The sequence below is a fragment of the Nelusetta ayraudi genome, unplaced genomic scaffold (assembly GCF_046127955.1).
Source record: "Nelusetta ayraudi isolate G7.1 ecotype Tasmania unplaced genomic scaffold, CSIRO-AGI_Nayr_v1 ptg000019l, whole genome shotgun sequence".
NCBI lineage: Eukaryota > Metazoa > Chordata > Actinopteri > Tetraodontiformes > Monacanthidae > Nelusetta > Nelusetta ayraudi.
In genome coordinates, this window is record NW_027466069.1 from 3,782,188 (window position 1) to 3,805,579 (window position 23,392).

Sequence of the window (23,392 nt, forward strand, 5' to 3'; positions counted from 1 at the left end):
ATTTGCCATGGAAATGTGTTACAATTTTCAATACCACAATGATGAGCATATTGTTGCTCCATTTGTTTCAAGGGGTGTACAAAAGCATGGCGTGTGTAAACAAACATAATAGACACACAGGGTGCAACCCCCTCGAAAAACATGGTAAAACCTCCTCAAGCTCACCGTGTTTTTAATATCTCAAATTTCAAATTTAATGCAATAACATTATTACAAGGGTGAGAAAGGAAGAAAAAAAACAGTCGCTGTGACTTTTTTTTTTTGCCCGCTTACAATTTGAATTCTGACTCGGATTTATGGGAAAAAGCACATTTTTAATGGAAGCACATGACAAGAGAGCACAAAGGGGTTCCGTGTCTCAGCGAGCCGTGGGCCTCAGCAGCCACAGCAGGGCTCCGGGTCGGGTGGAGGCCCTCGGCGGTGGAGGACACGGGCGCCTGCTTCCAAAAGCACGTGCACGGCCACTGCCTCTGCTGTGCGATGAGCGATGCACGTTGGCCCGATGAGCCACGCACGCAGCCAAGCACACGGATCGCAGGTCCTGAATGCTGTTTTTTGAGCTCACTACACGCGTTTGGGAAACCCGCTTCAAACATTTAATCCTTGCTGGAAAGCGGTGACTCCAGGGTCTCTCTGTCTCGTCCATTCTGTCGTCCTGTGTTGTATCCCTATGAACCGCAGAGCAACTCCTAGCAATTAAAATTGGTTCCTTTGACTGATATGAAGTCATTCACAGTGTAGAGTGTCAGTGGATTTAATTAGCTGTGCAAATAGTCCTTACGTGACCAAACACATATTTATATTTATAGTATTTAAGACAATTTACGCTGTACATATGGATGTATATTCTGATAATAAAAAAAAAACACACACACTAAGTGTCTATAGTCAGAGTATATATACTTGAGCTGTAAATAATAACTGTATATTTTGAGATATTTTTTTGATTTTTGTACTGTAACGTTACCTTGATGTCTTTCGGTTCCTCGTGCTGGTGGCGTGTGGTTGTTTTCATCATAGGCGAACGGTTGAGAGTGTGTGTGTGTGTATGTCTGTGTGTGTCTGCGTGTCTGTGTGTGTGAGTGTGTGTGAGTATGCAGTAGAACCGGTAGGTTTTTTGGGTGTTTAAATGTGTATTTTTTTCCCTCCTATCTCAGTGTTGAGTGCTGCTGCTGATTCAATACGGTAGATTTACTCCTGCTAGTTGAGTTATTTTAACAGGAACCAGGGGTGGCAACCAGCACAGGTCGGCAACATAATCAAAATGATATGTTTGTCGACAGGTATGACCATGAGCTGAAACCTAGTTCATTTTTTGTTGTTGTTTATTTTGTTTCGGCAAAGAGAGCAATGTGGCGTGTAAATGATGATGTTACAACAGGAAATTAAAGCTATCACTCTGAAACATACTGCAGCTTGTGCGTGGCAATGATTCATTCGGAGTGAAATGAACATTTTCAGGTTTTTTTTTTTGTTTTGTTTTTTTCAAAAGTGAAAATCCAATTGGCAAAGTGGCCACATGTGGCTCTTATCTTTTCATTAGCTGACTTTAAACAGGGGGGGGGAGAGGAAAGCAGGAAAAGAGAAGACAAGGAAGAAAGAAGCAATGAAGCACGGAGAGAAACGTCTTGGCAGAACAATTGTGACTATTAAATCAGAAATAGCCCAACAGTGACGTTGATCTGAATCGGTAAAAAAAAATGTTCACGCTGCTTGTTTTACTTCTTAGACTCTGGGATTTAGTACCAAACTACGTCGCTTTTAGGTACTTTTACACATTTTGGTTGTAAGGTACCAAATCCTTCTACCATTCTTAAAGAGTTCCACACTTTTTTTGGCGTACATTAATAGTTAATTCCTCACAGCAGCACATGAATGAATGAATTCCGCCTCGAATAGTGCTAAGACAAAAATTGGCAGTGTGGCGTAAACCACCGCATATTTCACCTCATGATAGAAATTTTTAAGCCTGCAGCTCCATGTTGCATGGTGTCACCGTTCCAGGGGGACGGGAGGGGGCAAGTCAGAATGAAGAATTTACACAGCTGCGTGTGTGTGTGTGTGTTTGGAGGAAAAGAAAATACTAAAAATCAGCAGATTCAGTCGGTCAATATTTAGCAAACGCAATAGGAAGCTGTTATTAAGAGTTTATTGGGTCTTTTTTTGGGAACTTCATTTGCTTTGCCTGTTCATATATAAATATATATATATATGTATATACATACATATATATATATATATACATATATACATATATATATATATATATATATATATATATATATATATATGTATATATGTATATATATATATATATATATATATATATATATATGTATATATATACATGCATATATATGAGAACAGGTACAGCGTTTTATTTTTGCCGTAACACAAAGAGTACTTTGGCTTTGGCTGGATTTACTCAAAAATAAAAAAAAGAATGGAAAATAATAATAAAAAAAAAATTCATTGACGACAAACAAAAAAGTAATTTTTCATTGGTTCTAGTCCCTTACTTCCCTTACTTCAAAGTGTGTGTGTGTGTGTGTGTGTGTGTGTGTGTGTGTGTGTGCGTGTGTGTGTGTGTAAAAGAAAAAAAGAATGTGGTTGGCAGTCACCACCACGTGTTCCAGAAGGTGTTGAATGGAATAAATGAGATTAAAGAATTAAAGGACAAACATTCAAATTTAAAGGGAAAGAAATCTTAAGAAATCAGCAGATTCAGTGAATATTTAGCAAACTCAATAGGAAGCTGTTATTAAGGATTGACTGGATTTTCTTTGGGAACTTCATTTGGAGTTTTGCCTTTTCACCTACATATATATATATATATATATATATATATATATATCAGAACAGGTACATGTGTGAAATCAATACAATACAGCTTTTTGTTTTTGCCATAACACAAAAAGCACTTTGGATGCATTCACTGTCATTTCTTTCAAAAACAAACCAAAAAGAAAATGGAAATAAGAAGGAAAATATTGATTGACGACAAACAAAAGAAGTCATTTTTCGGGATTGTCATGCAAACAGGAGATCTGTTGCATCATCCAACACATTGGTTTTAGTTCGTGCCTTCAAAGTGTGTGTGCATTTTTTTTCTTTCAAGTCAGAACAGCTTCCACATTTATCAGGTTCAACTAGTGTCTCAGGGTCAGTCGGGTTAGGAGTCTAGAGCTTTGGGTGGCGAGAACATAGCAGCAGATAATATACAGCAGTGAATGAGATTCCTCAGCTTCATCACGTCCAGTATTTCCTGCCTTCTGATCTTTTCCCAGCCGGAGAAACTAACCCCTTCCCTTGCTCTCTCTTCCACCGCCACCAGTGGGTCTACACTAGCCCTGGACGATGAGAGAACAGGGAAGAAACATAAGTTCACCTGCAGGGCAAGGTGACGTCGCTCTGCAGCAAATGATAGATTTCAAGGGCGGTCAGGGGAGCACGGCCCCCCCTCTACCCGCAGATTCAGACTCCGAGGAGGGCCGACCCTCCTGGAGCAACAAGGTGGAGTACATCCTGGCCCAGGTGGGCTTCTCAGTGGGCCTTGGCAACGTCTGGAGGTTCCCCTACATGTGCCAGAAGAACGGCGGTGGTAGGCAAACAAGCGTCTTTTGTGGCTTCTCCATTCGTGTGTAGCCTAAAGTGTAAATCAAGAAATACGTTCCAGGTTTTAAGAGGTCTGCGCCCAAATTGGCCACCCATGGTGAAAATGTGTCCCCCTAGTGGAGGAGGCCGAGTAATTGTTAACAATGAGAGGTATTGTGCTGAGTCAGTGCCAGCTCCAGCACGGTTTTCATTAATTCTGAAAAACGAAAAAATAAATAAATAAAAGTAAAAATCCTCCATAGATTGAGCGTCCAGCTGGGAATCATTTTTTTAATGGCACGTAAAAAATAAATAAATCACGTTCTTGGATTTGAGCGGAATACTGGAATACGGTATGTTGTTCCGTCTGCAGTCTTGTCCAGTCAGTATTCTAAATTACTGGGAAAAAAATCCACTGTTATGGGTCATCAATGGGACCAACCAAGTGTGCACGAGTCTGAATGAGGAAGCCTAAAACTTGTGTTTCTGTAGTCGCAAAGTGACTGGGTTAGCGACAAGTTTGCAAGGTTTTACAACAGTTTCAACAGTCAACAACAAAACCTGACAGCGAGTTTACTCTGTGCCGAGCTGATTCTGCAGACACCATTAGAAGGAGGAAGAAGCTCATTAGATCGGCTGAGAATCAACCTGGTTGTGACAGAGAACACACTTTGACTGAAACTGAAAAAGGGTTAGGGTTAGGGTTGCTACTTTTTTTTTTTTTTTTTTTTTAAGTAACTTGACAACAAAATCCATTAAGGCTCTTTTGAAATTCACCCGTGTGTGTGTCTCAGGTGCCTACCTGGTGCCCTACCTAATCCTCCTCTTCCTCATCGGCATCCCGCTCTTCTACTTGGAACTGGCGGTGGGTCAGAAGATCAGACGCGGCAGCATCGGCGTCTGGAACTACATCTACCCAAAACTGGGTGGGATCGGGTTCTCCAGCCTGGTGGTGAGTACCGACGGGTCCACACGGTCCCTTCTGTGGAGTACCTGAGACATGGCTGCGCTGCAGGTCCTACAACACAATTCGTGAGCTTTGAAGTTGCGTGTAGCAAAATGTTCTAAAGGAAAAATACGCTGCTGCCGCTTTTACCTTCAGGTTTGCGCGTTTGTGGGCCTCTACTACAACGTCATCATCGGCTGGAGCATCTTCTATTTCGGCAGCTCTTTCCAATACCCGCTGCCTTGGGCTGAATGCCCTATGAACGGAAGTGGAGACGGGGCCGGTGAGTGACCCTCGACGGAACCGAAGGACATAAAGAGGAAAACATGATTAAAAAAAAAAAAAAAAAGATGAATGAGTCCCTGTTGCACGGTCACAGGCCGGCAAGCTACATGGTCGCAAACAAGGTTTAAGTACTGAGCAGCTAAACGCGTCTCTCTCGGCATTGAGCAGACTGCAGTCAAGCAGCACTGGCAGACTCAGGATGTCTGTGGGGCCAAATGCCTGCTGTGTGCATGTAGGTCAGATTGTTTTTTTTTTCAGTGAAAAAAGTTTAAAATTGTGTTTAAAGAATAAATTGTAATTTCCTCCCACACAAATATTGAAGGTGAAAGGACATTGCTGTCTGCTTTCAAGAATAAATGGGCCACCTCACGATGGCTCCAGCATAAAATAGCATAATTTTCTTTTGGCAGTGGAAGCCTCGTTTTCTGCAAAGGGCTCACGTGTTCGCATGGCCACTGTGTTTCCTGTGTTAGCTGATATTTTCCAACCGCTGTGTTAGTGTTGCGCTTCCTTAAAACTTCACTGAGACTTTAGGGTGTAATCTTGCAGACTGAAAGAAAACCCCATGTCAGTTTTTAAATGTTCCCGGCACACTAGAAAATTCATCTGACGATGCATCTTCACTTTACAAATCACTCTTTTAACTGTTCCTCCTCCTCCTCCTTTTGCCGCCAAAGTGGTGGAGCCAGAGTGCGAGAGGAGCACGGCCACCACTTACTTCTGGTACCGCGAGGCCCTCGACATCGCCAGCAGCATCAACGACTCGGGCGGCATCAACTGGAAGATGGCCCTGTCCCTGCTGGCCGCCTGGACCATAGTCAGCCTGGCCGTCATTAAGGGCATCCAGTCGTCTGGGAAGGTGCAGAGGAATGTGCAACATGCAAACAATCTCGTTTAACATGTTGATTCTGGGTTGTTGGTTTTTTTTGGCAGGGAAGGGGTTTATGCCAGCTGGCTCAGGTAAAAAGGTCGGGCTCACACCCTGGGCAGCAGTTGTAGGCCTTAGTGGAAACCAATAAGCATGCACATTCACATTCACGGATAGTTTAGCCTTCTGTGTCTTTGGGCATAACCAGAACAGGCAAAACTCGCTGCTCCGCCAACCGCTGCACCACCTTGCTGCCCTCCACAACATCAGTCAGCCTTTACGTATCCATACTTCATAATGAGAGGGAGACACACGCAGCGCTCGTTAGCTGTGAGCAAAGCGAGCGGAAAACCACGACAGGATGCAGATGGAAAGATGCCAGACAGCTGCAAACAAATTGTCTTTATTCATCTCGGTCCAGAGCGTGAGTCACCTAGTAACTAAAGACCCAGCTTTTACTGTCAGGTCTGAAAACAATACCCCGCGGCGCTGCAGGAAAGAGTTTTCGACGATTTCGCAGAGCACTTTGGGCACCATTCGCCTCGTTTTCTACCTCAGCGTCACTCTGCGAGAGAGAACAGAGCCGTTTGAAAGGGAGCGTCTCCATGGCAACGCCGCGAACTGCTCTCTCTGTCCGTCTCTCTCAGGTGATGTACTTCAGCTCCCTATTCCCCTACGTGGTGCTCTTCTGCTTCCTGGTGCGAGGTCTGCTGCTGAAAGGCGCCGTGGACGGCATCGCGTACATGTTCACCCCAAAGGTGAGAGGGAACGAGACTGAGCAGGGGCCAAGCCACGCACAGTGAAAAAAAAGAAAAGAAAAGAAAAAAGGAAAAAAAGGGATCGTTTGAGAGAGTTGAAAGAGCAAGTAATGACGTGGCAGTGACGTCAGTCTCTTATCCTGGTTAAACTACTGATTGTTACCCTGCAGTGCAGAAATGTTCTTATAATACGGTTGTGGAGCGTTTTGGGTCTATGTCGCACTCTAGTGGTGAAAATATGTCAATCCAAACTGATATTCTACACTAGCGGGCAAACGTTTGGACACATAGTTCTGATGTAATGGTTTTTCGTTCACTTTCATGACTATTTACATTGTAGATCGTCACTAAGGCATCAAAACTATGAATGAACACATATGGAATATGTATTAAACAAAAAGTGTGAAATAAAACAAGTTTTATATTTCAGATGTTCTAGAGTAGCCAACCTTCATATAAAATATATATAAAATAACATATTTAGGTATTTAACACCTTTTGCCACATTAATCCTCATATTTTGGTCATATATTCAATGTCCTCAGGATGTATCTGAGAGTAGTAAAGATAAAGAAGAAACAGGTGTGTCCAAAGTTTTGACTGGTATTGTATATGACTTCAATAGATTCAGATTTTCTGAGATTATCAACTTTTTCATTTATATTGCGCCAATTATGGCATCACTAATCATTCACTAATCAATGCTGTCTCCCCGTGTGCAGCTGGAGAAGATGCTGGAGCTGCAGGTGTGGAGGGAGGCGGCCACGCAGGTCTTCTTCGCCCTCGGCCTGGGGTTCGGAGGCGTCATCGCGTTCTCCAGCTACACCAAGAAGGACAACAACTGCCAAATGGACGCCTTGCTGGTCCCGCTGGTCAACTTCTTCACCTCCATCCTGGCCACTGTGGTGGTGTTCGCCGTCCTGGGCTTCAAGGCTAACATTCTGAACGAGAAGTGCATCGCAGAGTGAGTGTGTCCTCCGGAAGCCAACGTGAGCCGATAGAACTGCTGACATCATGAATCTGCCAATGTTGGGTTTTTTTTCATCCTCCCTATCCAAAGAAATGCAGGGAATATGATGAGCCTCTTCACTTCACCTGAGCTCATCAACATGCTCCCTCCCAACGTCAACTTCTCCCACCTGTCCACTGAGGACTACGCTGTGATTTACGGCATCATTAAGACGGTGAAGGAGGACAACTTTACTCAGCTGGGCCTGGACGCCTGCGTGCTAGAGGACGAACTCAACAAGGTCAGAGTAGATAAGTGTTGAAGCAATAAAATGTTTCCGCAAAGTTGCTGGTGTTTAGTCTAATGGTGCGGCTCGAGCTAACAGACAACTAAAGCTGCTCCTGGTTGTCTGCAGGCGGTTCAGGGCACCGGCCTGGCGTTCATCGCCTTCACCGAGGCCATGACTCATTTCCCCGCCAGCCCCTTCTGGTCCGTCATGTTCTTCTTCATGCTCATCAACCTGGGCCTCGGGAGCATGATCGGCATCATCACCGGCCTGACCACGCCCATCCTGGACGCCTTCAAGATCCGCAAGGAGATCCTGTGCGGTGAGCTTCTTTATTTGCCTAGTGATTAAGTTTGTCCCACTGGGTGCAAACGACTCCTCCTCTTTCTTTCCTCCAGTGGTTCTCTGCTTCACGGCCTTCCTGCTGGGCCTGCCATTTGTGGAGTCGACAGGGAACTACTTTGTCACTATGTTCGACGACTACTCGGCCGGTCTGCCCCTCACCGTGGTCGCACTGCTGGAGAACGTCAGCGTGGCCTGGATCTACGGCGGCAAGCGGTAACTCTTAATACGTCGCTGTTGCCTGGTGAAAAAGACAACCGTGTGTGTTTAGACGACCCCCGACCCCCCCGCCCAAATTCCCCCCCAAAAAGGAAGTATCTCCATCATTCTCTCCAGTGCTTAAGGGGAATTTGGGCCCCCTCTTTTTCAGCCCAGTAATAGTGTGAATCATCCAGCATGGTCCAAAATAACTTGGTATCTGATGCGTATTAATGATTCCCAAAGGAGGAATCAGAATTAATTTTAATGAGCCAGCGATTTTTTCCCCTCTGGGATCATCTCACAGAAGACATTTCTGGCTTTGGCAAACTGCCTCACAGACTTTCTCTGCCATCAAGTCGTCACAGGATGATTTTAAGGCATCAAACTACTGGTAGATGTTATTTTCCTCTGTTGTCATGAACTGCCGGCAGGTTCATGCAGGACCTGGAGGACATGCTCGGCTTCAGGCCGTACGGCCTCCTTTACTACATGTGGTGCTACGTGACGCCGACCGTGCTGGCCGCCCTCACCATTGCCACCATAGTGCAGATGGCCCTCAGTCCTGCAGGATATAGTGCCTGGGTGGCATCGGAGGTGAGTTTCTGCAGACGTCCTCCCCTTGAATCATCTGCCTATGTTCTCATTCGTCTCCCCTGTACCTCCATGTTGTTCTTCAGGCAGTCGAACGTTTCCAGAGCTACCCTCCGTGGGCTTCGGCCATGGCCTACCTCCTCATCGTTGTGGCCCTCCTGCCGCTGCCCATCATCTTCATCACCCGACACTTCAATCTCACTTCTAAGATCCCATGCAAACTGCTGGTGCTCCATCAAAGCACCTGATTACAGGCTGGAACTTCAGCCAGGTCCCTTTTCCCTCCGATGTCCATCTGTCTATTTGGATCACCAGGTGGCACCTGGGCTCATTTATTGTATAAGTCCTCCAAAAACCTGTTTTTCATTCTAACTCTGCTTCACTCACTCCTGTTGAACCTTGTACTAATGTTCCTCACAATAAACTGAGTACATATACAAGAATTTGCCGTTTTCATCCCTTACGTTATTTCTCAACACTGAAGCACAGTGGAGGAAACAGAGCTTATGAAAAAGTAGCTGATCCTAAAGATGATCATGAATGCTGCTGCAGATACAGGCTTATTAGTAAAACTGAACGGCACATCTGCATTTTAGTGAACAAAATCAAGACGTTTTCACTCATCCATCAAACCATCAAGGCTGCCTGACGTCTTATATTGCCCAGCTCCCAGACTTCCCCTCCCAGTTCTAGCAAATCCAGGGAACAGGCAGAGTCCATGTTCTTGCAGAGATACACACCTGTCTGCAGGTGCAGATGTGCGACTGCGCCAATCTATTGTCCATCGCTGAATGAGGGCCCCCCTCCCGGTGACCCGCTGCTGTGAAGACAGCCGCGTTACCCAGGGGAACCAGCAGTGGCAAGAGCTCACAAACACTTCAGATGTGGAGAGGAGGGGACGCCTCGCTTTGTCTGCTGCACCTGTGGCGAAAGAGATGAGAGGCTCCGATGACAATATACATTTCAGGCGTTACTGCCTAAATGTTTGAGATGCAGTTCATTATCCTTTGCCAACGTCACATTTATTAATTTCGCCTTTAGATGTCTGATGTCCATCTAGTGCGTGTGGGGCCCAACTTAACCTTAACTAATGGTCTCCTATCCCCATGAAAATAAAGAAAAAACTTGTCATAAGTAAATGTGGGGCGACACTGTGGTGCAGTGATTAGTGCTGCCACCTCACAGCAAGAAGGTCTAGGGTTCGATTCCGGGCCCTTCCTGGGACCTTTCTGCCTGGAGTTTCCATGTTCTCCTTGTGTCTGCGTGTGTTCTCTCCAGTTGGTGTATTGTGTTTTGAAAACTAGTGTAGGTGTTTGGATTAGAATGTCAGCTTTTGAGCATTCAAGCACACAACAAGTTCTGTGTTGTAGGTGTGTTGGTGTGTTAGCAATTTTGGAAATGTGTGAGAAGTGTCGCTCCTTGTGTTCCAACAGTTGTTGACTGTTGGAACAGTGGTTGAATGAAGCAGGTGCTGTCTTGTGCTTTGTGTGGTAGTCCACACAAGTTGTGCAGATATTTTTGTCTAATAATTGACGACTTTGTGACACCAGTGATAGTTTCAGCCGCGACCACTTCTCTGCTAGGACAGTGTGTTGATAGTCAACAGTGTTAAACAACTGATTTAAATGAGTTCTGATCTTTGTTCATCTGGGTTACAGTTTGTCAGAGATTGTGAAAGACGATAGATCACCTGTTGGTGATAAGCAGGTGTGTGCGTGCGTGTGTGTGTGTGTGTGTGTGTGTGTGTGTGTGTGTGTGTGTGTGTGTGTGTGTGTGTGTGCGTGTGTGTGTGTGTGTCTCAGCAGCAATCACATCACCTGCAAACATTAACCAAACGCCTCAGTTTGTGAACCTTGAACTTTGATCCGTCGTCGTCTGTCTTCAGCCGTCAATCAAACAAGGTGGGCGGGGCCTAGTGCTCCCAGTTCTCTCCGTCAGCTACCTGATGCTGCTGCTCAGTCAGTCAGTCAGTCAGTGAACCAGCTGCGGCTAACTGAACTGATGGTTTCACTGTCAGCTGGATCTCAGTCCACGGTCAAAGGTCAACCAGCTGTGAGCAAAGCAGAAACACACACACACGCACACGCACACACAGCCTGACACTCCTCTTCCAGGAATGAGTCAGGACTTTAGAAGCTCCGCCCCCTGTGGTCCCTGCAGCCAATCACAGCCCTGCCTGGGTGTTTCCTCTTCCTCAGCTTTAAGTAGCTCCACTGCTGTGGAGGTGGAACCCAGTCAGTCAGTCAGTCAGTGGCTCTCAGAGGGGACATGTCTCAGGCAGCAACTCAGCTGGACTCAGAACCCTTCTCTTGTTTCCTCTGTCTGGATCTTCTGAAGGATCCGGTGACCACTTCCTGTGGACACAACTACTGCAGGAAGTGTCTCCAACATCACTGGGATGCGGAGGAGGAGAGGAGAGTCTATAGCTGCCCTCAATGTAAGAGGACCTTCACAGCGAGGCCTGTCCTGGAGAGGAACACCCTGTTAACAGCTCTAGTGGAGACCCTGCAGAAGACTGCACTCAAAGCTGCTCCTGCTGATCACTGCTATGCTGGAGCTGGAGATGAGGCCTGTGATGTCTGCACTGGGAGGAAACTGAAGGCCGTCAAGTCCTGTCTGGACTGTCGGGCCTCCTACTGTGACTCTCACCTCCAGCCTCATCGTGATGTTCCTCCCCTACAGAGACACAAGCTGGTGGAACCCAACCAGCAGCTCCAGGAGATCATCTGCCCTCGTCATGATGAGGTGATGAAGATATTCTGCCGCACTGATCAGAAGATCATTTGTTATCTCTGCACTATGGATGATCATCAAGGTCACCACACAGTGACAGCAGCAGCAGAGAGGAGTGAGAGGCAGAGAGAGCTGGAGGATACCAGGCCGAAGATCCAGCAGAAGATCCAGCGCACAGAGGACGACCTGAAGGTGCTTCAGATGGAGGTGGAGTCCATCGACAGATCTGCTGATAAAGCAGTGAAGGACAGCGAGGACGTCTTCACCCAGATGATCCATCTGCTGGAGAAAAGACAGTCTGAGGTGCAGCAGCAGGTCAGATCCACACAGGGGGCAGCAGTGAGTCGAGTCAAAGAGCTTCAGAAGAAGCTGGAGCAGGAGATGATGGAGCTGAAGAGAAGAGACGATGAGCTGGAGAATATCTCAAACACACTGGACCACAGCCAGTTTCTCCACAGCTTCTCCTCACTGCCAGAACTCAGTCAGTCTCCAAACTCCTCCAGCCTGGAGATCCGTCCTCTGAGATACTTTGAGGACGTGGCAGCAGCTGTAACCAAGCTGAGAGATGAAATACAGCACGTTCTGATGGAGACTGAGACAAATATCTCATTGACAGTGAGGAACGTTGATGTTCTACTGCCAGAACCAGAACCCCGGAGCAGAGAGGGCTTCCTCAGATATTCTCATCAAATCACTCTGGATCCAAACACAGTGAACAAATACCTGTTATTATCTGAGGAGAACAGAAAAGTGACACGTATGGAAGAAGTTCAGTCTAATTGTGATCATCCAGACAGATTCACTTCCTGTAACCAGGTCCTGAGTAGAGAAAGTGTGACTGGACGATGCTACTGGGAGGTGGAGTGGAGTGGGTTTGAGATTGGTGTAGCAGTGGCCTACAGGAACATCAGCAGAGCAGAAACGGCAAGCAAAAGTGGATTTGGATTCAATGACAAATCCTGGAGTTTAGATTGTTACTCAGGTGGAGAATATAGGTTTTATCACAACAAGGTCATGACTGTTGTCTCAGGTCCCAGTTCCTCCAGAGTGGGAGTGCACCTGGACCACAGGGCAGGTCTTCTGTCCTTCTACAGCGTCTCTGGAACCATGGAGCTCCTCCACAGAGTCCAGACCTGCTTCACACAGCCACTACATGTTGGCTTTCATGTTGAGCGTGGTTCAGCAGAGTTGATGAAAGTGTGACTGAAGTCGCTCGAGAGATTCTGAGCTGAATTCTCACCTTTGAGTGTTTGTCTTCATGTTTGTTGCCGAATGTCTCCGGCTGTCAGTCAAACAAGGTGGGCTTGGCCTGGACACCACTTCCTGTATGTGCTCCTGGTGACGGCTGCTGGGTGTTTCTCTTCCTCTGCAGCCGATTCATCCCACAGATTAATAATGTGTGATTAGTTCAGATAGCAACGTTATTACTGTGGTAACACAGCTGAGGTCTGTTTTCACTCTGGACCTTTCTTGACCTTTGACCTTTCAAGAACTGATCCATCTGATGAACCTTCTGACTGTTGATCCATTTGTCAAGAATCAGATTAATGGATGTAAATATTTGGAGAGAATTTTGTCTTTTGATTCTGGTTGTTGGGCTCAATATGACAATAGTGAATCAATAACTCATGAAATATGCCATCAGTCTATATTCCACAACAAGGTCAAGTGAAAGATCAACTTTTGAATTGAACCAATAAAGCATCAAGACAATCCAGAAAGCAGTGGGAGTGTTTCCTTGCAGTGAACTGGTGCCAGTAAATGAGCTGACGTGACTGATGTCAGGCTGCAGGACCGGGTGGCCACCAGAGGGGGGAGTCAGAGGGACGGTTTCCACCAGCGCAACTCCGCTCGGCTTGGCTCGGCTTGGCTCGATTTGTCGTGGTTTCCACTGGTGCCAACACGCTTTCAACCCTCACCATTTTGAGGGTTGGAAGCAAAATGGTAAAACACCAGAGCAGGGGACTGATTTGCTTAGAGTTTTGACCAACAATGAGTGCGACCTCCATTTTTAAATTAAATTCCCTGCGTGTAGACTTTTACATTTTCACATTTTGAAAGCTTGAAGGCTTATGAAACTGTGCCGTGGGTGAATGTTTTTGTCCTCGGTGACCAAAGACAAAAGTCAAAGCAAGCAACTTTAGTTTTAAGGTTATTTTCAAAGTGCAACAGCTGTATCACGAAGCTAAACTGTTACCAGCGCTAACTCCATGTTCTGCTGGTGTGTTGTGTTCACTGGCAGTGAAACTGAGGAGGCAGCGATTCTTTTTCTTAACTTTCTCTTCTTAGAGCGATCAAAAAAACTGTGGTAGTAAGGAAAACGAATGAATGAATGAATTAATTAATTAATTAATACATTTTGAAGAGTGTGATTGGTAACAATCAATCAACCCCATCACCAGTTCATCATACAAAGATCTAGTCAAGTGTACTCAGTGAAATATTGAACTCATATCTTTTGTCCCATTGCAGCTCATTGGGTGCTGGGGGGGTCAAACTCAGAAAGTAATGATGAATGGGCGTGATTTTAATGTAATTGTAATTTGGAGGTGGTGTGGTGAGGAGTTTTGAGTGACAACTAGAAAACGCCGTCAAAACAAATTAGCCAACACATTCCAGCAAGCGCTGGGCATCTGATTTGATTCAATAAGGAAGGAGCGGGTCAGTGGAACAGCCGCGCTGACGGCTAAGCTGAGGTGATTTTTTTTTTTTTTCTCCTCTCAGCTCTGAGCTCTCAGCTCCCGTGCGCTCACTCTCTGTCTCCTGTAAACAAATCACTTCCCGCCGCAGAGCAGCGCGAATCATCAACATCCAAATGTGCTGAGGTGACTTGATGATGTTACAATCACAGAGCGGCTATGCATACACGCATTAAGGAGAAGCCCAGTGCTCTCTCTCTCTCTCTCTCTCTCTCTCTCTCTCTCTCTCTCTCTCTCTCTCTCTCTCTCTCCTCCTCTTCCTCCTCCTCCTCCTCCTCCTCCTCCCACTCTTCTCCTCCCAACTGTCCCATCACCTGATCCAGGTAAAGACAAATGTTGCCAGACACTTTTCACACTCGTTTTCCTTGAAGGAGCAGCAGGAGGACAGCGTGGGCAGCGATCTGTCAGTCACACTCTCTCATAGAGCAGAGGCCGGCCAGATGGTCGTATGTGTGTGTGTGTGTGTGTGTGTGTGTGTGTGTGTGTGTGTGTGTGTGTGTGTGTGTGTTCATCAGGGCCGCTAACCTGACAGCCGAGACGCCTCATTAGTGCTCAACCCGGCCGTCAGCCGCTGCAAACACCGCGGTGCTCTAGCGGCTATTTCAGTGCCCCAGACCACATGTTGCACCTTTAATGCGCTCGATTCTTCGTCAGCCAAAGGCAGTGATGGGTGACGGCACTGAACAGAATGTCCTCTGGAATGGTGGTTCAGTGGCTCGCTAAGCGCTGGAACGCTATTGTGCTGCGGCACAAATGGCCTCGCTTTAGGTTTTACACAAACGACCGAAGCCGCTGAGGTTTGCGCGCACCACGGGCTGTGCGGTTCACTGCCTTCGACGGTGGGATGCTGTAGACATCTGTGAGGTCCCTGCATGGGCAAGTATGTGGAGAACTGGCACATTTTCCAGACGTTGCGCTGTGTGCACGCTGCTAAATAGGCCCCAGACAATTAATTAGCTTTTCCACAGTGGTGCGGTCACTCAAAGGTCCCATTAAATCGTTTCGATCTCTGATACTCGAGAAGCGTCTCACACGATGAATTAAAAAAAAACAACCTCTCTTGAGCTCCAGAAAACAGCTAATTTAGCCCTCTGTTTACAGCCGCCTGCAAAAACTGATGCTGTTGGACCTTCACATGACTGGTTGGGGGCAAAAATCAAGGCAGCCAGTCAGCCGACACCTGACTAGGTGCGCAGTTGCTTACTAGGTAAAAGGTATATCAATGAGGTGGCGTTTATGATGTCACAGAAGGCCAATTTCCAGAACTGCATGTTTGAGCAGACTTTTACTGAGACACTGAGCAAGTGCAAGTGCAAGACTTTTAGACAGAAGTGCTTTTTTTTTTTTTTTTTTTTTTTTTAATTATTTAGAGCTTTTAAAACTCTTTAATTATGAAAATTTTCATTTAAATCTGGATGACCAGCAGCCTAATAGTCATCCTGATATCATCGCCATCAGCTTGCGTGGACAGTGAGTAACCGGGGAAAAAGGTTGCGCAGCTGCTGCTTCCACTTGGTTTTGTTTTTTCCTGCTGGAAGTGCGACAGGTTTCACACACAGCTCCCAGAGCCGAAGAGGTCAGCAGCGTGACGCAGAGCGGAAGGAAACAAGAAGCAATCGGACAATTAATCCCCTCGTCCTCGTCGGTGTTGGGGAATCTGTGTGTTTTGTTCTTGTGAGTCCAGGTGCAAAAAGGTGAAAGTGTCTGAGGAAATGTTTACTTACAAAGGGGAGGGAAAAAATTATTGAAGTTACCTCGAGAGTAATCCCTGTGTTGCAGAAAACAGAAGGTGCAGGGTGGAGTCTGAGGCAATTACCAGCACACTGCGTCCGCTGGTGCACCACAATGCACTTTGCCTTCCCGCATTCCAATTAGCTGGTAGATGCCTCAGACAGCAGCTGACGAGCAGCTACCTGAAATAACTGCAGTGCCATGACCATGAACCTTTGATGAGGAGAAGAAGAAGCTCCCCTGCCTCACTGCATGGTGGGAAAATGCATGTCCGCCATTGGCCAATCAGGAGCAGATTCCTGGAGCGGCTCAAAAATCACAGCGGCCTCTGACGAGGAGACAAACTTCTTATCTCGTCGTCGGTCAGCAAGGAACATAAAAAATTTTCAATAAATAATGGATGTCATCCGTATCTGCAGGGTAAACACAGTAAGCAGGAAGCAGTTGAAGACACAGCAGGAAGAGCACGGGGTGACAGGGCAACACAACAAAACAACATTGCACACGTCCATTACGTCTGCTGCGCATCAGCATGGGACAAAAAAAAAAAGTTTATCTGCACTGCCAAACGTAGTGCTGATAATCAAGTCTCGCTCTCAGAATCAGTCGGCCCGGAAACTGGAGAAACAACAGCTAGAACACACAAACAGTCCTCTTGCTGTGGAGCGACGGGAAGCAAAGGATTGTGGGAACTCTGGGATTCCTGGGCCTCTAAGCAGGTCGATGAGACTCATTTGATCCATTGATCTGGGAATCGAGGCGCCAACTGACTCGGCCCCACCGCTGCTCTGTGTGTGCTTGCTATGGCATCAGACCGCCAGTGAATACCTCCGGACACAGGGGGCGCTGCTTCCCCTCCAGAACTCAAACGTCGTGTCACCTGCAGAAGAGAATGATGGGAACAAGTTTTTGGTGAATAAACAGCTGGCTGCCATCGCCGCCTGTAACTGGGTAGCACGGGCAACCTGCTCAGCAAGCGTTTGAGTTTCATGTTGTAGTTGAAAGTTGCGAAGAAATAAAGGAAGAATCAGGTTTTTAATCCTTCACCTTTTTCAATTCAATCACTTGTTGACATCACACTTCTCAAGAAGAACTGTTTAACCATTTTTGGGGAGTTGAATATTCATCAATTAATCATCAATGCCTACAACTGCAACACATAAACAAAATAAAACAGAATGAAAATCCTACTAACAAGCTGCCATCCGAAGCTGGTGGCTGCTTCCCTTCCTCCTCCTCCTCCTCCTCCTCCTCCTCGGTCCCAGATGCTGCATCAGGGTGTGGTCGCGCTCCGAACTCCAATGCATGCAAATAACCCAACGCCTAACATGCGGTGGAGCCAATATGTGGCCAGCCCCGGATGTAATAAACATGGAAATGTCTATCTGAGAGGTCGACCGCACACTTCTCTGCTGCCGGTCAGAGTGAGTCTGAACCCTGCAGCCTGAAGCTGATCAGTGGGAGGAACGTGAGTATTTCCTAGAGGGAATAATTGCAAAGGTACAAATTTGTTACAGCGTGATTATGAGACATTTTATTCAAAATTATCTTCAAGAATTCAGATTAAATAAACAAATTGAATGTAACCGCTTTGTAAAAATTGACCCTCGGGCTGATTTAATGATTTTTTTTTTTCTTACTAGTCATTTAGACCGACAAAGTAATTTGAGCCACTTTGTAAAGGTGTGAATTTAGGGCTCTTTTCTGTTTTGACAGTCAATCATTTTTAGTGTTTTTGAAACCATTTGTGGCGGTCCCTGCTGACCAAACTGTAGAAGGCAGATTTTTGGCTCTTGGCCTCCCTTTTACTCCGCCCATCTCTGAATACAGTCAACAACTGGAACACACGCACAAAGAAATCCTACATTCGTCCACCTTGGAGGTCACCAAAGTTTTACACAGAGACATCATGTTGCGATGATTCCACCAGCGAGCGGCTTCGCTGCGCTGCAGAACGCCGCCATGAATCTTGACGGCGTAACAGTGGCGTCCTAATGACTCCCAAACCACCTGGGGGAGGCCTCATCACGAATGCATTAGCCATTTAGTGTTTGCAGGCCCAGGTCATAAGGGATGATTGCAGCCATTCAGCCGTCCTGCTGGAAGTGCCGCGACCCTGAAAGAGCCCTGTTGCTAATGACGGCGGCGGCTGATTAGGCCTCCGCTGCCAGGCGCTGAGGTTTTATTATGCGTAGGGAATGCAGCCTAATTGTTGACAAAAAAATAAAAAAGTTTGGCGTACTCGTGCTATTGTAAACAAACTGCAGCAGCGGCGGTGGCGCCGATAGCGTTGCACTTTGATGCAAGTCATTTCGTGGCGGGAGCTGCGTGCTCGTGGATTTTAACTCTTATCATCCTGTTAATGTGAAGGCTCCCTGCTGTGTGTGTGCGCGCGCATGGGAGGGGCTGCATGGGAATCTAAATGGCTGGGTGTTTCCGGGGAAGGAAATGCACATATTAATGGCTTCATAATGGCCCCCGGCTCTTGCGGTGCATGAGACGCGACTCACCCGAGGAGATTTATCTGCACGTGGATTTACTTAACGGTAGCGGAGAGCGCTAAAGAAAAAAGGGCTGAGCGCATCACACTCAGAGCAGGCCAAACTTTTCTTGCCGGATGTCGGCTTCGACCGGTTTTAGATGTGTGGGAATGTTTCTGGGAATGACATTGTTCACACGCACACACCTGGGAGACCCGTGTACGAGGGGTCGACTTCCCAGGAACAAAAGGAGCTAATTTGGCTACAGTCCAGCAGTGAAGGTCGCTGGTCGAGAGGGTTGACAGCCGACACTTCCAGACTCCCACAGCTGGAAAATCACTGCCGCTTCCAGGAAATAACCAGGAGTTCAAATCCGAACATGGGTGTTCACGTTACTAATTTCTTAGAAAATAAGACTTCCTGAATTCTCACTGGGATTATTTTCATGGCAACATGCTCGGCTATGATGCTCGACCCATCACAAAGGTAGCACCGTTTGAAAGGGGAAAAAAGGATTTGTCACTGAAAACCAAGAAGTGATCTTCGAAAAATAAGCTTCCTTCCCAACTGTGCCAAGAGAATTAAAGGATAAGTCAACAACACACAGTGAGAAAACATCCTTGCACATTTGCACTCACGCACAAATAGGATTTCTCAGTTAGCCTGACGTGGACTTGATAGAATCCACGTAATGATATCTAATATATTTTCTAAGATGATGTATAATAAAAAAGCATCATAATAAAGGACCAGAATTTAAAAACACATCGACTTGGGCTCTTAAAAAGTTTCATCCTTTTTCATTTAGTTAATTCGTAAAAATAAAGATGCAATTTTTCCAATTTCTCTTTTTTCCGTTGTGAATCTCAGTGGCGCCAAATCACTTTCTGGCTCGGCCTCTCCAGCGGCTGACAAGGTGCTTCCCACTCAATCATTACAATGGATGGCAACGTTCCACTCTCAGAATAGCTCATCAGGAGGAAAATAAAATAATAAATAAAAGATGTATGAATGAAAACCTCTCGCTGGCACAGGCAGAAAGTAAACACCTGAAAGGACTGGAAATCATTGCACACGCTAAGCATTTTAAAGCTGCATTCATTAAACTTTATCCACTGATTACAACCAGTTTTCCCGTCTGGCGTCCACTTTATTGTTACATGAAGGTCTGATGACCGACTGAGTGGAGCTGGAGGCGGGACCACAAGTGTGGAACTGGTGGGATGCATCGTCCACCGGGGGTCAGCGCTGATGGAGCCACGACTTCACGTCCTGCCTCCCTCCCTCTCTCTCTCTTTCTGACACACATGCACACACGTGCCCAAGTGTGCACACGCGCACACACACACAGCAGCAGCAGAACGGGGAGTGCTGTCCATTAGTGGCCCACAGGAGACTGCAGCGCTCAACACGTAATGTTTCCGCGGTGAGGAGAAATTCCCCTCTGGACGCTTGACTGAGAAATAATTCTGCTGCTCTTCACAGATCATTACGTCTCCTTCGCCCTGCCGAAGGGTCGATAGCATCAGTTTCATCTTTCTGTGTGTGTGTTTGTGTGTTTGTGTGTTTGTGTGTGTGCGTCCATCTATTCTTTTGTTTTGTTTTTTATTTTTACCTGCAGGATCAAACGCTGCAGTCAAAATGTGACGCATGCAGAGGAATGTTTTTTTGTACCAGGCGCAGGTGCCCGGTTGTTAGAGGTGTTGCTTCACAGCCAGAAGGTTGTTGGTTCCATTCCCTGGGCCTTTCTTTGTGATATTTACACGTCCAGATAGACTGTAAGAGGGATGGATGAAAGGACGGAAGGATGGACGGACAGTCTGATCATGCTCCAGCTCCTCTTTCGATTATTTTTGGTACGTGTCCCTGAGCAATTTCCCTCCGGTTCACATCGCTGAATTTCCACAAGGAGGATTTTCTGATTCATCGGCTTTAAAGAGATAAACAGTCGTAAGCGGAGGCATTTTTTGGATAAACAGAACAGGTGTCCAGATTTATTATTATTATTTTTTTTGGGGGGGGGGGGGGGTTAGCATGGAAAGCAAGCTTTAAAGCCAAAGGCAAGCTCTAGTGCTTGCTGTAAGTCTAATGGAGACGTCTGCATCAACAACAGACTTAAAACGAGTTAAACTCATTTTCCAGGATGCATCGGCAGAAAAGAAGCAGAAATGACTCGTCTGCGGAGCAGCTAGTTGCCAGTGTCAGAGGCTGCAGGATCAAGAGGGCCGAACATGTCAAAACAAATTATTACAACCAGGTCCAGAACACTGACTGTGTGTGTGTGTGTGTGTGTGTGTGTGTGTGTGTGTGTGTGTGTGTGTGTGTGTGTGTGTGCGTGTGTGTGTGTGTATGTGTGCGCGTGTGTGTGTGACGGATTTAATGCTCCCATATTCTAAACCCATTTTCTGATCAGATCCTCCAAAAAACAAAGTGTACATCTCGAACTAATCTCTAACTCACTTTTAGCTCCCTTCCTGTAAGTGGTAAAAAAAAAAACCATGGTGATGAATTTACCCATGTGCACCTTTAAAAATAAAATATATAGGCGTCACCACCTCTGATAATAAACCACACCGGCTGGAAGAACGAGACGCCAGCCTGGATCTCCTGCTGCCCGCTGAAGAGCTCCTGTGGCTGCCTCACCCACTTCAGCTGCTGCTGAAGGCTAATAGAGGTCAGCTCTTCATATGGGCGCCGGCCAATGAGCAAAGAGGCCCCGAGGCTCCATCTGCATAGCAACCGCATTGTGTGCCATTGCCCTCCTCCCGTCTCCAGACTTGTCGCTGACGAGCGCCGTGTCGCCGCAATGGTCCATCCTTCCTTCCTTCCGGTGTGACCTGTTGAAACCATTTTGTGGCAAGACAAGCTCAGCTCACAAGTTCCCATCCCTGTGACTGTATGGGTCGCAAACTGTATAGGGTCACAAAGGCACTTCCTTCAGCTGACCACTCTCTGGGCACTCCAGATCAGTGTTCATTAGACTTTAATGAGTAACGCAGTCTTTGCTCACAAGGTTTTCAACACCCCCAAGGCACTGGTAATAATCATCAAATATACACCAAAGCACTACATATAGTAACATTCAATACATTTATACATTCAATTCAATGTAATAACTCCAACATATAAATGTAATGTTACAAATATAATAGCACAATATGCAATGATGCACAATGTTAAATATCTGATTCCAACACTTCCAAGTTTGTTATTAATAAGTTTGTTATTAATAAGATAAGAGGTCAAGATGGTCCCCGCACCGCCACCGGTGACTGAGGCGGTGAGATGGCTCAGTCTCTCTCCATGGAAACTGTGTTCGATATTGTCATGACAACCCGTTTGGGTGGAGGGGAACAAAAAAGAAAAAAAACCCTCACCCAGGAGGGGAGGTGACAGCGGCGCCGTTAATAAAAGGGATTTAATCAGGGGCTCGGCACCTCCTGCTCCACTCCCACCTCTGATGTTCTTTCCATCGGTCGCTCGCCTCTCGTCCGGCCCGATGGTCGGAGCCGTCACAGATGTGGCGTTCAGGGCCGCCAAAAGGGAAGCAGTCAAGCAATTATCACCTGGGAGCTGGAGGAACACGCACCGTCTGGCCGGGATGCAAAGTGTCAGTTTGAGAGGAATAAGAGAAACATTTTCCTGGTGCGCCCTTCTAACACTTTCTGTACCATCAGTGTTGTTATTCTTAGAGCTCACTATTATAAACTCACTATTCAGCAAATGCAAAGGAGTGTAAAGACACTGGAAAAAAAAAGCATAAAAATTGATCATTGCTGGTTAGCAATGCCAGCAGTGAGTGAATATTCAAGACTGAGGCAATGCGCACTCTAGCAAAGATCAATTAAAGGGCCAGTTTGCGAGATTTAATGGCGCTGGGTGAGGGGAAGATGAAGGAAACCGAGCAGAAATGAGTTTTGCTCGTCACCCTCCTCTCCCTCTCCTCCTCCCCCGACCCCTGAGTCTCCATGGAGACGCGTTGTGTACGCCACCATGTGCACCTTCGCTGCATAATCACGGAGGAGCCGGAAGGAGGCTGCGACGGGCGGCGCCCGCCGCCAGCGAGATCAAGCGGCCGCCTGCTCCCGCGTCCGCTATAAATAGCGGCACAGTGGATGACACCGCGAGCTACCCCGATGCTGCAAGGTAAACGGCCTTAATGTCACACACACACACACACACACGCACGCACACACACACACACGCAAAGGTTAATACGCATGCACAAGATGAAATTCATCTTCATACACAGGAACGGGGGAGAGAATGAATTTTATTTCCGTTGTCTGTGCATAGAAATACATGCCTACATGGTATACTTACATACACACACACGCACGCGCGCACACGCACACACACATTCACGCAGAATGGCCGGTAAGCCGGACGGGATTTGGATCCGTCAACAGGATGATGAATGTCGCTGGGCCGTGTGCTTCTCCGTCACGTACAGGACAACAGCAAAAAGAGAAAAACTAGGCTGAAAAAAGGCAAAGTTATCAAAACCGTCAGCCACTTCCACACACTTAACACACACACACACACACACACACACACACACACACACACACACGTCATGTTCAGATGGGAAAGAAGGAATGGTCCAGAAATATGGTCGCGCTGTGCAACATGTTCACAACAGCGCTTGCACGTCACTAGAAGAGCTTTGGGTCGAGCCTAAAAAACAAACAGACAGACAAAGAAAACAGCCAGAGTCGACCAAGCCAATGAACATTCCCTTTGTTAGACGTCAACGTAAGGCCACTATGGCAGGCAGACCATTAGGAGGGTTTGATGGCGAGGAGCAGGAAGTGAGAGGAACCACGCCGCAGCCGCTCCACTACCACGACGCGGCGTGTGCGATGGTAACACAAACTCCAATAATCAGGTTACTGCACAAACACTAAAGCTTCATCAGTCGCGGCGCCG

General features: G+C 46.6%; 2 protein-coding genes across 3 annotated transcripts; both read left to right on the forward strand.

Annotated features, from left to right (window-relative positions):
* The first annotated feature begins 2,721 nt into the window (after nt 1-2,721).
* Nucleotides 2,722-9,281, forward strand: LOC142888277 (sodium-dependent neutral amino acid transporter SLC6A17-like). 2 transcript variants are annotated; one of them, XM_076026436.1, is made up of 12 exons: nt 2,722-2,862; nt 3,335-3,601; nt 4,389-4,546; nt 4,697-4,823; nt 5,503-5,684; nt 6,341-6,451; nt 7,174-7,415; nt 7,512-7,701; nt 7,816-8,008; nt 8,085-8,244; nt 8,661-8,823; nt 8,907-9,281. In XM_076026436.1, exons 2-12 carry the CDS (start codon nt 3,358-3,360, stop codon nt 9,066-9,068), a joined length of 1,932 nt encoding a protein of 643 aa, XP_075882551.1. In that variant the 5' UTR covers nt 2,722-2,862; nt 3,335-3,357; the 3' UTR covers nt 9,069-9,281. The 2 variants fall into 2 exon arrangements, with proteins under 2 accessions (XP_075882551.1, XP_075882552.1); XM_076026437.1 differs by having other exon boundaries at nt 2,747-2,862; nt 3,288-3,601.
* A 992-nt stretch (nt 9,282-10,273) lies between these two features.
* Nucleotides 10,274-13,274, forward strand: LOC142888278 (tripartite motif-containing protein 16-like). Its single transcript, XM_076026438.1, has one exon. It carries the CDS (start codon nt 11,089-11,091, stop codon nt 12,754-12,756), a length of 1,668 nt encoding a protein of 555 aa, XP_075882553.1. The 5' UTR covers nt 10,274-11,088; the 3' UTR covers nt 12,757-13,274.
* The last annotated feature ends 10,118 nt before the right edge of the window (nt 13,275-23,392 follow it).